Source organism: Spermophilus citellus (genome assembly GCF_964194105.1).
Source record: "Spermophilus citellus genome assembly, chromosome: 14".
NCBI classification, from domain to species: Eukaryota; Metazoa; Chordata; class Mammalia; order Rodentia; family Sciuridae; genus Spermophilus; species Spermophilus citellus.
The window spans coordinates 6,594,050-6,610,751 of NC_138194.1; the positions used below are offsets into that span (position 1 = coordinate 6,594,050).

Sequence of the window (16,702 nt, forward strand, 5' to 3'; positions counted from 1 at the left end):
GTTTAAGAAGTAAAGGATGGGAACAAGCAAATACCTAACAGAACACAAAAACCATTTAGCAACTTGTCCACTGGGACTGAGTAGCTACTAACGACTTCAAAACCAGAGTACGCACTAACTTACATGAAATCTGATCCTCTGAAAACAGCACAATATTAGACTCATCATCTATCCATATGTATCTCAAACCATGAAGAAACTACCTTGGACTCTGTGTACAATTAAAAAATACACCAATGTGGCTATTCTCAAAAAAACTCTTAAATTCTGAGTCCTTCAAGCAGAATCTTCAGAGAATATTTTGATGAATGCATTCTTTCTACCCACTTAACTATATAACTGATTTCAGTCAGTTACAACTTTAGATGTTTATAACATGTGGGTTCTTAATGGGTTGATATGTGACTATGAAATACACCAAGGGAATCATAAACCACTGTTCTTAATGAAGTATTCTTATTAGTCAAAACTGACATTAGTCCTCTTCATATTAAATAAGAATTACACTGGAAATTTTAACGTTTCCTTTTAAAGCAATTTAAAATAATATATACCCTTTTACTAATATAGTGTCACTTAAAAACAACACTGGTTACTACCTTAAGGAGGAACATTAATAAATTTACCCTGTCTGGAATAAATTTTCTTGAAGAGGTTTAGTTATAGATAATCTTTGGGAACTGCTCCACAAGAAAACATCACAATGCTAAACATATGTTTTACTTATGTATATTTATATTGTCACTCCCTACTAAAAACTTAAAATCTTGCACAAGCGTACTCCCTACTAGACAGACACACAAACACATACACACCTCTAATACTGGTAACTTTCTCACATTTGATTTCTAAATTCCAATCTTAACTGTAACTTGCCCAAATATGATACAGCGAATCAAATGTCAGAAAGGTATGCCTACTAAAGACAAGTAAAATTTTACTCTATTTTTTTCAAGTCCTAGACATTATCTGTACTTTACAGTAGTATCAAATGAGCTACGATTTCACATAATTATTGTCAATTACAATGTAATTACAAACAACCAATGAATAATGTGATCACTAAGTTTATTTACTTAAGATTAAGATTTAAACAACAAAAAAAAACCCTTATAAATCAAAGTTAAGGAGACCAAAGCATTTTAAAGCTCAATTGCTCTTAAAAATGAAATTGTATATCAAATTCTACTGAAACAAAATATATATTTCAAAAGACTAGAGGAAAACTGGACACAAAACATGAAGTGATTGAATATTTTGTTTGAAGGGATTTTTTAAAGTTGTGACAGTTATATTTTAAGAAAATGAGACACCGAAAATATTTTAAGATGAAATCATGATACCTAAACTCTGTTTCAAAATAATATGAGACAGGGAAAATACTGGGATATAGGTGGAACAAGGTTGAAGATGCATAATAAACACAGGGAGTTCACTAAACTAGTATACTTCTGCAGACATTTTAAAATACCTATAAAATATAAAATTTTAAAAAAAGAGACAAGAATCTCATTTATTTCCTAATCCTATAGATGGATACAGATAGATCCATCAACAAAGACTCATGTCACTGACCACGTTAACATTTTGTTCCAACATGTCTTTTTTTAAAACTTTGGGAAATTGCATTTTTTTTTTTTTAGAAAGAGAGGGAGAGAGAGAGAATTTTAATATTTATTTTTTAGTTATCGGCGGACACAACATCTTTGTATGTGGTGCTGAGGATCGAACCCGGGCCGCACGCATGCCAGGCGAGCGCGCTACCGCTTGAGCCACATCCCCAGCCCGGGAAATTGCATTGTGACACAGGTTTTTTGTTATGTTTACAGTACTGGGGATCGAACTCAGGGCCTTGTACATGCTAGACAAGTGCTCTACCCCTGAGCTAGATCCCCTAGCCCTGTGAGAAATAGCATTCAAATAACACAGAAGTTAGTATGAAAACTTCCTCCGGAATTTATCCAGACCTTAAGCACTATTTCATGGATGAACTTCACAGTACAGGCAAATACCATGACCATGACAGCCTTGAACTTGCAATCTCAGCCTCCAGAGTAGCTGGGATTACAGGCATTTGCCACTGTGCCCATCAAGAAATAAGCTTTTTAAATAACTTAAATGTCATATAAATGCAGATAAACAAAAGCAATAAGGAAAAAAATGAGATTTTTAAAGAAATGACTATCCGGAAATATATACCACTTGTGCAGAATGCAACTATATAAAATGAAGAAACATTTTTGTCAAGTTAAAACATTCAAAAAGACCAGTATGACCACATGTACCACAGCTATAAAGAGGAACCAACACACCTTCAGGTGCCCTGAGTACATTACATAACAAGATTTGGCCTTTTAGTTCATTATGTATGCATATCAAGATCTGCAAAATTAAAAGTCCCTTGCCTACAATTAAATCATATCCCATCTTACTCACACATCATTCTTTCTAACATTAGCTGTCCTTCTACAAAGATAAATCCATTTTTTTTTCTTTTTGGCAAGACTGGGGGTTGAACTTGCGCCCTCATGCAAGCACTCTACCTTTGCTACATCCCCAGACCACTAAGATATATCTTACTTTTCTATTTCTATCATATTTAAATGATATTTCAGAGCATGTCTACTAAAACTACACATTTTATAGGAACATTTTCACTTAAGATACAACCTCAAGCAACTAAAACCTGATCTGTCAACTTCAATTTCTACTAAAAAGCAACATATATTATAACCAAGAAAAAGAATCCACATTAAAATGTCACCTGAAAAGTCAAAGGTGGCCTACTTCGAACTATTCAAATTTTAAATTTTTATAACTTGAGTGTCCACTTGCAAAATTCTTAACAAGTGGCAGAAAAGCTACAATTAGAAAAAGCATCCATTTTTAAAGATAAAGTACTTACTTAAGGATGGTTTTTTGCGCTACTGCAGTCTTCAAATCGAATGGAATAACCAACTTCCTGGCCCAACATCACATCCATCTCATCAGCAACTCTCTGAGCCACGCTCATTGCAGCCACTCTCCTGGGTTGGGTACAGGCAACTCCTCTCTTGGGTCCCGGTAATGATCGCATATACTCCACACACCACTGTGGAATCTATCAAATAATTTCACATTTAAATTAATTCTATTCTGCCGCATATCAACTATGTTTAATATAAAGCACTTTTATCTCATTCCAATAATTTAAAATAAAATTCAATTAGGCAAGTGACAGAGAATTATTTATAACAAAAACTTAACATATCATAACTCCTTTAACATATATAATTTAGATAGAAAAATATCCAAAAAGAGGTCATGTGTAACAAGGATGTGATGTGATTACATTCTGTGCGCTAGGTCCACATAAGCTTTGCTTGGTATGCTCACCAGTGTTTAAGTGGTCCCATCATTAACTATTTGTCTACCCAATGAAAAAAATCCTACTTGAAACAAATTCTACTTAATAACAAAAATGTTAATTTCCAATAAGTACAGCATCAAAATTCATACAATGAGTTACAATATGCAGATACAAGTAGAAAATATTCCCTTGTTGCACAAGTATCTTTTAATTCAATTCAAATTCTGTAAGCCAGCAGAAGCCAAATCCTAGCACCTACTAGTACTCCAATTCATCTTTCAGGAATGTTATGCATAGTGGCAACACTTTAGGTACCATCTTTAAAGTAATTACCAGTCTCAAATTCAATATGGCTTACAGCAATAGCGCTTCGCTGAGTAAGGTCAATCAAGGGAAAAGGGGAAAGAGAAAATCTCAACCACAAGATGGTTGTCAGGATGACAGCATATTTCCTTCCTAATTATCCACACACTCATAGATTCTCTCATTTTATGGTTCTTCTCGACTGACTTAACTGTAAAAGAACCATGGGAAAAAAGCAAATGACCATCCCATAAAACTGGAATCTACTGCTACAAGGACATGATTTGTCTTCACCAAAGCTTCCAAAAGCCTATCAGGTGCTAATGCTATAGAAAAAACAAGGGGTTTTGGGGTACACCATGTGTACAATGACATCTGATAACTAGTATTGATTATTGCATTATTATTACATTTTAGTTAGGTTACTTTTTAATTTGGAAATAACTTGTAACTGGAGAAACAAATGAAAGATGATTATGTTGCTTCTCAGACAACATAATAATATTTTTACATGGTTTTAAATGAACAAAATACTTCACTAAATTAGCAGAGTCTTCCTGGTATTGCAAATCAACAGACCCATGTTAAGTGGTCTTCTTATGAGGTTTTAATTATCTACCCTCATTTTACCAATCCTCAAAAAGTACTGACTTACAAATTAAAAATACTTAAAATTAATTCGTAATTCTTAAGGCAAGATTATTCACATTTTTAAAAATTTCACTCCAGTGAAATTGATAATTTAAAAATATATAGTTTTGGTTAATTTAGCAGTTCTCTTTTAGAACTCCTTATACTGTTAAAATAAATGAGGATACCAAACAATTAATACATTTATTGTATTTGGAAGTTAAAACTGAAAAGCAGCTAAATTGTTTACTAATTACTAGTAACAACCTATCTTCTATTTTTAAAATGTATATTTTTCAAATAAAATAATACTTGGCTAGTAGAGCACATTTTATTATTTTTACATATCTCTCATGTCTAGCTTATTGGAAGAAACCTCAATTCTGTCTCTACATTCAGTATGCTGCAATATTTTGTTTTGTATGAAAAATACTAAGAAATTCTTGGACCCTGGAAAGGGTTTCAGAGATTTTTAAGGGTTCCCAAAACAGCTTATGATAAGGCATCTACTCAAACTTTCTAAGGAAATATAATTTGGAAGGGATGCATATCCTGAAAGATGTGGGCGACTGGTCTGCTCAAAGTAGGCATCTGCTCTGCTCTTCCTTCCTCCACTTGAGGCTATTTTCCCAAAACCTAATCCTTGTTTTATATATTGTCCTGAGTAGCCTTTTCTATTCTCTTAAATTCCAACATTGCCTGCAACAGAACAAAGTCAATCCTATAACTCTAGCTCCTACCCCCAAACCTGGTAGTCACACCTCCTTCTGAATAATGAATATTTTATTGGTATCTCAAATTCATCAAGTTCAAAGCAAAACCATTTCTCACCTTCCTTCAAGTTCTTTTAATTCTTTCATGTTCCCTATTCAGTGGCAGTAAAAAAAAAAAAAAACAGACTCCATTCTTTGTTCCTCATTCCCACTAACCTTGCATACAAAGTCAAAACTTGTTAGGATCTCCTATATGGTCTTTCATGACTGAACATTTTTAATAAAAATTTGTGTCACTCCCCTCCAATTAAAAACTCTGATGGCTTCCTTACCTATGGCAAGAGGTAGTAAGGCTCAACCTAGGGCTCCAGTCTCACCTACCCCACCAACCCTTCACACTAGTCAAAGTGTGCAGTGTTCCCTTCTCTAAACTTGTACCCTCACTCATGTTTTTCCTGACTGAACTAGCTTTAATTTCTGAAATATAGGCATAGTATGTGCACACCAAGCACAATGCAAAATGTCTTTTCTATGGCTCTTTCAAAAGTTAAAGTCATTATTTCAAATTATGTTTGATTTCATTTTCTGATAGGCAGGGATAACCAAAACAACTGCTAAGTACTCTTTATTAGGTTTGTGTCCAAGTTTGATAACTATACTAAAAAGCATTTGGATGAAATTTACTGATTTAACTTTCTAGTTTCCCTTTCACATCCCCAAAATTCCCTGCAGTCTTCAATATTCACATAAAGTAACCCCTGAAAGCATGTGTAATCCAAATCATCACAAGCATCTTGTGCCTTGAATCGATTAAGTTATCCACACTAACTACTAATAAAAACTCCTCTGAACCACATCAGACCACAGAACAGCAGTATGAAATAAATATAACTGGTTATTGAAAAGGGACAAAACTGTTAATGCTGAACTTACCTAAATCCAGAAACTATTTAACCCAGAGCAGCCCACTAAACCAGAGTTCTCTCATTAATCTAAGCCGCATTCTGGTCCTCCATAAAATGTGATTACTTTCCCTGCAGAGTTGTATATAAACTTAAAATGATATAATACATGTAAAGTACACAATGCCTGATTAATTAACAGGTGTGTTAATATTCTGCAAACCAGTAAAACAGTTGATATAATTATTTAAAATACTCTGACAATGCTCCATTTTGTCCTATTGTATTAGATGTAAAACATCTATAAAAAATATAGTATGTAGCATTTAATTAGTATAGTGATATAATTAATTAGTATTACATTATTTCCAATGTATCTGAATGCACATGTGTCCATTTCATTGAAATATTTGCAAATTTAAAAACATGGGACTTAATGAAATAGATTAGCATAATTAAGAGTTATAGACTTGCACGTTTCTAAAACTTTTTAAATTTTGTTTAATTAAAAAAAAAAAGGCTACAGTTTCTTTTCCTAACATCAGCACTAAGTTTTCCTTCACTTGAAAATAGTTCTCGCTAAAGTTCAGTCTTCAATAAAAGCTTTTCTATTTTGGTTGCTGTAGTAGTTTTCGAAAAGCCTCCATGAAATACTCAAATTGACTTGCAGTCCATATAACTTAAAAAAAGATAGTTAACCTCACTCAGGGAAACACACACACAAATTAAAAATTACCCCAGGTTTATTTTTTTCACCTATTAGATCTGTAAAAACTCCAATCCAGTGATACTCCCAAACATGCTCTCACACTTGCTTATGGAAAGGTAAACTGACAGGTTACTTATGAAGGGAAGGCAATTTGGCTACATGTATTTTAACTGCAAATGATATCCAAGTTTCCATTTCTACAAACATACTTGCCCATGTGAAGCCTACATATCTATTAACAGAAGCCCAGTAAATAATGACTCATCCATGTTTGAAAAATATCCTAAATGTCTTATTAGTTCTGGCATGAGGTAGGGATGACTACATATGCCTTCTACTTTGTGAAAGAATAGGTAATATTCAGTTCCAAACAACTATAATAAAAAGAAAAAAGAAAAAGTAACTCACCTGTGTTGTCTTACCAGACCCAGTCTCGCCAACCAGCACAAATGACTGATGTAAATTGGTGAATGGATTAATGCACTGTGGAAGTGATGTGTGTCCTGCATGTCCAGTGTGTGTTGAATGAGCAGAATGTGTCGAATGTGTTGAATGAGCCGAGTGGGTTGAATGAGCTGAGTGGGAAGCTTTCAAAGGTGGTAATCCAGCACTGATAAGCATAGCATTGGTTGAAGCTCGCAACTCCTTCTCCTTTTCTTTTTCCCTCTCCCGCTCTCGATCTCCTCTATCACATTCTCTGTCAGGATCTTTAGACCGATCTTCACGATCCCGGTCTCGATCTCGTTCTTTCCTAAGAACAAAAATTTTAGAATTCAGATTCTAAATTTTAAGCATAATGTTCGAGGCAATATTACAGTCATAAGAGCACAAATGTTCACTAACCTAATGAAAAAATTAATGTAAAATTTCAATGAATTACATAACTATTAGAAATAACAATCAAGAATTTTCCACACTCCACCATAAACTTTTTCCTTCCTTGATGATGCCTCAAATTATCTTACTACAAACTTCAACATAAGGTTAAGACATCCTAAGGAAAAAAAAAAAAACTTCCTATTTCCACAACAGAAGTCAGAGACTGCAGCTGGAGTGGGGAAGACAGAAATAAATTGGGCAAAAGAAGACAGCCCCACAATCTTTCCTAGATTCTCCTTCAAGCTGCATTTTGCTTTAAGTTCTAATGCTAAATGAAAAGAACACAGTACAATGTTACACACAGTATCACAAGTAATACAAATATGAATTAGAGGATTATCTGCAAGTTTGCTTTCTTAATTATACTTTCCAGTACTTCCTCAATTTCATTCAGTAAGTGTATACTGCTTTACAAGAAAAACGAAAATTCTAAAACACTTTTATTCCTTTGCTTTCAGTGTCTACTCTTGCATTTAGCCTTTGGGGATACTAAAACACTGGAAGTAAAAGGTAAATCCGCATATACTGGCCAACCATAAATGAAATAAAGCAGAATTAAAACTAGCTTCATCATTTTACCGCTGTTTAAAAAATGCTAAAATTATGCAGGCAGCCACTTTATTAAACTTAGGCCAGTTTTAAGTAGTCAATTATGATATCTACTTCTAGTTACTAGATTGTCCCAATACGATGATAACCTTAACTAATCTAGGTGAGGAAACCTGACAAGCAGCAAGACAAAGGGCTGTATCTGGTGGCCTCTGAGGGCCTGGTGACAGAAATAAAATAATCTTTCCTTGCTCATTTTACTAATCCACTTTATTTCAGACAAACTCCTATAGCAAAGAAGGAGTTTGTAGCAAAGAAACTTGCCACGAGGTGTTGGGACCCAGATTAAAAATAATGAGGACCAACAGGAAGCTAAATGTGTCATTGCTCCTTATTCACAATACACAAATGAGTACAAGTTTCCTGTGCTGTAAGTATCTGTAGCAGAGAAAGAGCAGTCATTCTCCATAATGGTACATCAATGGGGCAATAGTAAATTCTTGACAGACCAAAGATAAAATACTAAACCCAGCACTGAGTCAGAATGGTCCATTTACAGAAATGGTAGGCTGACCAATCAAATCGGATCCTTTCCTTCTAAAAATATGCCATTCTATTCCATTAAAAAAAAAAAAAGACTTAAGGGGGAAAATCCTTGTTTTAAACAGGTGATTTTTTTCCTTCTTCCATTTCAATGTCCACATGCTACAGAATTATAGGGTATACAAGCTAGAAAGTTTTACTCAAAACCAAAAGAAAATGTGAAAAATGACTAACCATAAAATGAAGTCTCACAATTCAAAATTTTAGAGTCCTGACCTATCTTTGAAATATGCTATCAACTACCTGCTTTCTTTCCCTCCTTCTACCTTATCATAGTGCTCAACATATTTAATAAGCATTCATATTAGCCCAAAATGTGGATGGGGAATAGTTTACAATTGGGCAAGCAGAAATATGCTCACCAAGTGAGAAGCACTATAGTCACAAATAATTCAGAGTAGCCATCTGAAAGATAATGGTACACATAACTAGAGTGAACTCTTTAAGAACATCTGGTCTAAATGAAAAGGATTGTTTCTAATACTCATACCATCATGGGGGAGAAAAGAAAATGTTTAATAAATTCCTCTTGTACTTCTCACATAATATCACATACTTAAGATATGGACCAAAAATTCAATAGTTACAAAACTGGGGGGAAGAGGGATTATGGAAGAAGTAAACTATGTATTACATACTCTTGTAGTCCTGTGCCAACAAAGATTGGTTTTCAGAGACCAACTTCATCCATAGCTTCATTTAAAAAAAAAAAAAAAAAAAAAAAAAAAAAAAAACTCAACACAGGAAGCAAATATCAAATACATTCTGAAGACACAAGATTAGGAGCTGACCAAGAAATGAAGGCAATCATAGTATAGAAAGAAAAGGAGTATAACCACAGGTAAGGTGTAAGCCTCAATTTATTAATTTGCATAGTGAAAAGTATTAGTAAGATTAAAGTAAGAAAGTAACAGAGAAGACTTTATAGGGTCATGGAAAAAAGGAAAGAGGCAGATGTAGAAAACAATTCAATCACCTAGAAATACTGCCTTATGGTTCAAGCTATCTATCTTCAATAGGATAGGAAGAATAAAAATTAAGTCTGTTAAGTGGGAACTTAAACCCTCTGCTTCATAAATATGTATAGGCTTGTACTTATGCATATTTTCTTTTTTAAATATGTATTTTTGTCAAGCACAAAAATTGTATGATTCTATACAATTTTTCAGCTCAATTCTGGCTCAGCACTTAAGGTAGCTATATAACAGTATTTCTTTTCTCATCTCAAAACACAGCTATTAATGCCTTGTGAGGTATTAAAAAGATTAAATGAATTAACACGAGAAAGTGTTGTCTAACTCTGAAAATGCCCAGTAAATGTTGGTTATTATTAAAGTTTTTTTTTTTTTTTAAAGTTAGAATTACCATGTTAAAGCCAGGCATGGAGGGACATGCCTGTAATCCCAGTGACTCAGGAGGCTAAGCCAGGAGGATCACAAGTTCAAAGCCAGCCTCTGCAACTTAGCAAAACCCTATCTCAAAATAAAAAATAAAAAGGGCTGGGGAAGTGGCCCAGTGGTTAAGCAGCCCTGGGTTCAATCTCTGGTATGGTGGGGGGTGGAGGGGATTTAAAATTCAGGAGGGATAATAGGTATTAAAATGCTGCAAATGAAGATATAAGCTGGTCATCAAAATCAGAATATTTTGAACACACACAGTTTTTCTGGCAATCTTATTTCCACAAGCTTCCAATCCCATGAGTGTGCAAATATGTATACATAAGGATGTTCATGATACTTTTAACCTATAAAATGACAACTGGGAAACCACCTAAACAGCAAGGAACAGGATACTGGGTAAGTTATGATATACCTTTACAAGTGGAGTACTACACAGCCAATGAAAAGGATAGTTACTGACATCTGAGCAAAACTAAAAGCACACAATAGAGATTCTACTGATATTCATATTATACTTCATAGTCATGAGTAAAAATGCCAAGACTGTCCAAAATTGTTCATCACAAAATGTTTTTCGAAGATTTCCAGGAATTTGCCTTTTCTGTTTTGTTTCTGCAACTTTCTTCACCTATCATATAGGACTGTCATAAAAATGTGTTTATACATGTAAAAAGTCTGGAAGTGTCACGTGTACATTATGTGCTCTATTTGTATTATACCAATGTATATAATAAACAACCAATGTATCGATCAGGAAATATCGAAAAGCCAACATCTAGTGTGTTTTCCACACTTCATAGAGGTTTGTTTTGTTGTTAGTAACATTATATTGAAGACTCTATAGGGTCATGGAAAAAAGGAAAGAGGCAGAATACGTAAGAGACCTATAACTTCTCCACCTGCTCCCAAACAAAAACATGCCAGGAGTAAATAAACCCTTATATAGTATACGAGCAAGAACATGGATGAAATCTCCCACTAAATAAATGACCCTCCCTTTTTAGTACTAGAGAAATGGGACAATCATGTTTAACAAAAGAGTTCACAAAAGTGATATGCCTGTGCTCTCAAACAAATACGCCTCCTAACTATCAGCACTAAAACACAACGACAACAACAACAACAACAAAAAAAAAAAAACACTACAGGTTTGTTGGTCATTCAACAAGTTACTTAAAATTGTCAAATGGGGGAAATTTGATATTTCACGCCTTGAGCCATAAAAAACTTCAGAAGTCCACTGCTAAAGAAAACTAGCCCTGTGAGAAATAGCACTCAAATGACACAGAAGTTAGTTTGAAAACTTCCTCCAGAATTTATCCAGACCTTAAGCACTATTTCATGGATGAACTCCACAATACAGGCAAATCTCAAATATTATGGGGAATCAGAGACCCAAAAAATCCACTTAGGATATCTGTTTTGGAGCATTCACCTAAGTGTATCATGAGACTATTAATCCCAAGGAAAGCCCTTTTAAATGGTGCACATACACAATAAACCTGATGAGTCAATTCTCCAGTATACTTTGATCCAACCTGACCTCTTACTGGAGATATTAGCTGCATCTTAGCCAACGACAAGCAATTTTATTTTTACTTGAAAGGAAATCAAGAACCAAGTGTTCCCTGCTTTACCAAGCTATTATAAATGTCACTAAAACAAGCTGTAATGATTCTAAGTACAGTATCAGACTGTGTGTCAGAGAGTGGAAATTCAAAAAGCAGCATTCCAGATTCCACTATAAAACTGTTAACTTGCACAATGCACTTAACTCCACCCCATCTGCATTTCTCATTTCTTTAGTCTCCATTTCTCATTTCTTGAATGGAGTTGATTATACTCTTTTGAAAGTTGTTTCCAACTCTAAGGGTCTGTGACAGAGCTTAAACGTGCTCATGTTTTTTGAGGGAGCAGTCTAAGATGCTATGTTATTATGTTATTGTATGATTACTATACCTAATATCATAATTTCTAAAAAACCTACAAAAATAAAACAGCATAAATATTTCTGTATTTACAATTAAATATACGTTAGGTATCAAAAAGTACATCCCACTCTGATTTATACTCCACCTTGACAGTAAAGATTACGTGGAAAACTGATGAAATTATGCAAGGTATTTGGACATTCGAACTTTTGTTTGAGGTTTTTCTTTTTGCCTATTACCCAGAGAATTCTGCTCTTCAAGAGTGAAAACACACACTGACTGGACCAGAAAATGACTGTGATACAATTCCTCAAGTTAATTGCTAAATTCCTCGTTACCTTTAGAGAATGGCTAAGGAAAAGGAATCCGGAACCCTATGAATCTTGTATTTCTCAACCTCCACATGGCGATATTTTGCCATGAGCAAGAAAACCACTTCTTGAATAAGTCTCCGTATTTCAAAAGCTCCTTCAAATAAAAACTTAGGGGGGAAAAGTATGCCTGCCAACTCCTAGCCCTAGCACCGTCTTCACCAAAGGAGGAAATAAAGGAGATGGCGGGAGAGTGGGCGGCAGACGGAAGTTTGCCTGCCGTCTACTCCGAAGTGTTTGAATGGACGGAGGAACGCGCTCTCCCGCCACGCTGGGCCCCTAGGCTCCGGGACGCGGCCCCGGCCCACCAGGCAGCCTTCCGGTGCCTTCCTCCCGCAGGCCTCCGCTCCCCCTGCCCCCGGACTCCGCGCTCAACTCCCGCCACCCCCGCCGCAGCCCACACGAGAACCCACGCGCTCCCCGCCCTCGCGGCCCGGCGCCTTCCCCTTCCCAGGCCCTCTCCCGGCCCTCGGCCCTGAACCCGGTGCCCTTGGGCGCGAACGCTCGCCGCGCCCTCCCCCACCCTCGCCAGGCCTCAGTCGGGAACCGAAGCCACGAGGTCCGCGCTCCGCTCCCGCTCCGTCCAAAATGGCTCTGGCAGGCTGGGCCTGGCGGAGGCGGCGCCCTGGTGGCCGCCACAGGCCTCTCCACCTCCCGACCCGGCCCCGCCAACATCCGCGGCGCCCTTGCCGGGCCTAACCGGCGCCGCTCCGCCCGGACCGCAGCTGAACGGAGCCCCAAAGAAAACAAAGGCTCGGGCTCCGCGACCTGCTCGGCCACGCCGGTCGTGGCCCGCTCCCCGCCCGGACCCCAACAAAGCCCGAGCTGCTGCCTCGCGCCCCAGGCCTGGCTTACCCATCGGTCCCCGCACGCTTCTTGCCGGAGGGGTAATCCTCCCCCAGGTCCAATCGGTGCCGCTTGGACATCTTCGCACTCTTCGAGGGAGCGGTCCACACCCTGCTGCCGGAACCAGGAGCTAAAATGGCAGCGGCGACGAGGGCTGGGCCTGCGCCGCGCTTCCACAGCAAGCGTGCTGAGCGTGCGGTGCGTGATGCACGCGCACGCCACCCAGAGGCGGGAACTGCGGTGCCGCCAGCCACAGGATTGGTCAGAATACGCTCCTCTCCTCCCGCCCTGTCCCTCCTCCCCGAGCTTTGAGCCAGTCGGAGCCGCTGCTAGGGTGGGGATGCGCCTGGTGGCCTTGACACTCCATTTCAACCTCTCATTTGGGAAGTTGAAAAAGTACAGTCCTAGTTAGGAAGGCTTACCCATCTGTATCTCCTAGATTTAGGAAAATCTGAGATCCGAGGAGGCTGAGAAACTGATGGTGACCAAACAGCCAATAAGTGGCAAAGGCAGAATTGGAACGTGGCAATGCAAATACCATCCTTCTCTTTCTAGTTCGGCGACGACAGGAATATACTTCACCTACTGAAAATAAGCATGTAGAAAAGTCTCAATTGGTACTGGCACTGGAGGATTTATAAAATAACTTGCTGGGGACCAGATCCACCCCAAGGCCTGTAATTCTCTTCTGCGAGCTGGAGGAAAAGATATGGACCTCAAAGGAAGAATTTGTCAACCTGCTAGAAATTTCTCCCTTGGAACACTGCTCAGGGGATTCCCTGGCTTTGAAGATAATTCTGATTTTAGTAATGAGATGAAAGCATAGTGTATTAAGTGTTTGGTCACACTATTAAGTTCAATATAATATTCCCTTTCTCAGGACTTGAAATAATGGCATCTGTTATGCAAACTATTGGGAACAGTCTCTGTAAGGGAAGCACAGAGGAAAACCCTTTGTACTGTATTTTGGTTTTCCTTTTTTATAAAAGATTTTGTTAGTTTTATAATTTGTTCTTTAAAGATATACATGACAGTAGAGTATGTTTAATAACTAACAAATTCAGTGTCATATGTAGTAGGAAGTATTATAATTCAGACTAAACCCAATGGATGAGATATGCATCTTCTCTTATCCCCTGCCATTTTTCAGTGGGGGAGGGGGAGCTGAAAATACATATTCCCTACAATTAGGCATTTTCCTTGCTATATTAGCCCTCTTTGCTGAGTTTTCTAGTTTTATTTTGTAAAATATTGCTATTTCTTGAAAGAATTGCTTGAGCAATTATAATTTTCACTGTACCTTTGTTTTTTTAAAAAAATCTAGTTTATGAGGTTCCAAGCACATTAAATATTAATTTGTAATGGCAAATAAAATAAACAACACAAGATGAATACATAATACAATAATTTTATCAAAGTTTACAAACAAATGCACAAACAGACACACATCTTCATGGATAAAATGACTAGAAGACATATAGCAATATTCGTGGTGGTCAAGCTGAATGGTTTGGGTTGTAGTGACTTTTTTATTCATTTCTTCATATTTTCCAAATAATCTAAATTAGACATGTATTATTTTTATATTAAAATGCATTTTAGTTTTCAAAAGTAAGTAACTATTAGTAAGAAATCTATATGTATACCTCTAAGTTATGCTATTTTTTAGTTGTTGACTCTACAAATAAATGAGTTTCAAATTTATACTGTATGAATTTCCAAAAAGAATTTATTGTTAAATAGAGCACATGAACATAAAATGTATATAAAATAAACTTGAGGGCTAAAATGGTAAAACAGACATGTTTAAATCCAGCATTAAAATTAACAATAGAACATTCTATCAGTACATTGACTATTGTCTCTGATCTCAATCTTCTTCCAACCTGTCATGACAGTTCTTTACCTGTTTTTTCCATATAAATTTTAGACCTAAATTATCAATTTTCAGAAAAATCTCTGTTGATTGAAATTGAATTATATCTGTAAATCAAATTCATAAAAATGTCAGTTTGTGAAATTGATTTTTCCTATTCAATCACATTTAGGCTTCTTTTATTGCCTTTCAATAAAATTTTATAATTTGTAACATAGATGCTGCACATCTTTGGTTGGATTAATTCCCAGACATTTTATGATATTTTCTAACTACTTTTTACTTGTACTTCTAAAAATTCAGTCTTGTTAGTCTTTACATTATAACATTTAGGACTTTGGTAGTTTATTTTATTTTTTTCATTTAATCTGTCATTTACTGAAATGTGTTAGACATTTTACTTTATTCCATGGGTTTATCAATGACTGTGGGTAATTCTGCCAAGTTTTGAAAGTTATTTAAGAGATATAAATTTGTAATCATCATGTTCTCTTAGGAAATTGAAACTTTTGTCAGTAAGTAGTCAGTTTTCTCTCTAGCAATATATTTTTGCTGTTGAGTCTAATTTGTCATTATTATAGCCACGACAGTTTGTTGTTCTTTTCTGTGGGCAGGGGAAAGGTAGAGAGATAGTAAGTATTTGCTGTACATGCTTCTTGCTGTCATCTTTGGACTTTCCCGTGTCCTTAAGTTTAAGGTGCAGATCTTAAAAATAGCACAGCACTGTATTAATTTACTTACTTTTCATAAATCTAGCAATCTTTCTCTTATACTTGTTAAGTATATTTCACTTTTATCTTTTGTGATATTTTATATGTATTCCCATAACTTTGGGCCTTATTTTGGTTTGTTCCTTTCCCCCATTCTAATATTTTCTCTCCACTGTTTTGATAATTGTATTTGTACAGCTCATTTTTAGTAATTCTATAGCTTTTACCTTTATACTTAGTGAAGTATGCAGCATATCAATGAATCTACCTGAGTAATAGAGATGCTTTAGGTCTGATTGCATCACATAATTTTTATGACAATTTTGTCTAATATTTTATTTCTACTTATTCTTAACCTCATAACTTAGATATTGATTGATTGATTGATTGATTGATTATCTGGACTTCCTGTGTGGGATGGATATTTTTCAACAATTTTTGAAGCTGCCAAATATTATCTCATCAAATATTGCCATATCCCCTTTTCTCTATTATTTCCTTCCTAAAGTCTAGACAAACATGTTAGACATTTTTACTTTATTCTTAGTTTTAATTCACATCACAATTTACACTTATTTTTTTCTGTGCTAAGTTTTGGATCCTTGGTTTACTACTTCAGCTCTCCAAACTTTCTTGAACTAATCTTTTCAATCTGCTCCTTAACTTATCCATTGAGTTTTAAATTTCAATTATCATTTTTTACTTCTAGAGTTTCACTGATTCTTTTTCAAGTCTTCTGGTCTTCTATAAATCTTTATTTATGATCTATAGTTTCTCTTTTATTTCTCTTAACTTATTATACATGGTTGATATTCTGTGCCAATAATTGTAGACGTGTGTCTTTCTGGGTCTGAGTTTGCTGTCTTTATTCTTGATTCTGTTTACACTCATGAGAAGCTTCTCAATTTATATTTTGTGTCTGTGAATTTCC

The 16,702-nt window shown here is 36.0% G+C and overlaps 1 protein-coding gene across 1 annotated transcript in view; it reads right to left on the minus strand.

Annotated features, from left to right (window-relative positions):
- The window catches only part of LOC308633754 (ATP-dependent RNA helicase DHX15-like), a gene marked incomplete at its 5' end in the record, with an annotated part of 36,535 nt that extends 23,270 nt beyond the window's left edge, over window positions 1-13,265 (minus strand). The window contains one exon of the mRNA XM_081266800.1: window positions 13,195-13,265. Coding sequence (XP_081122926.1) covers window positions 13,195-13,265 — 71 coding nt within the window. The remainder of the gene's footprint in view (window positions 1-13,194) is intronic.
- Window positions 13,266-16,702: the final 3,437 nt, after the last annotated feature.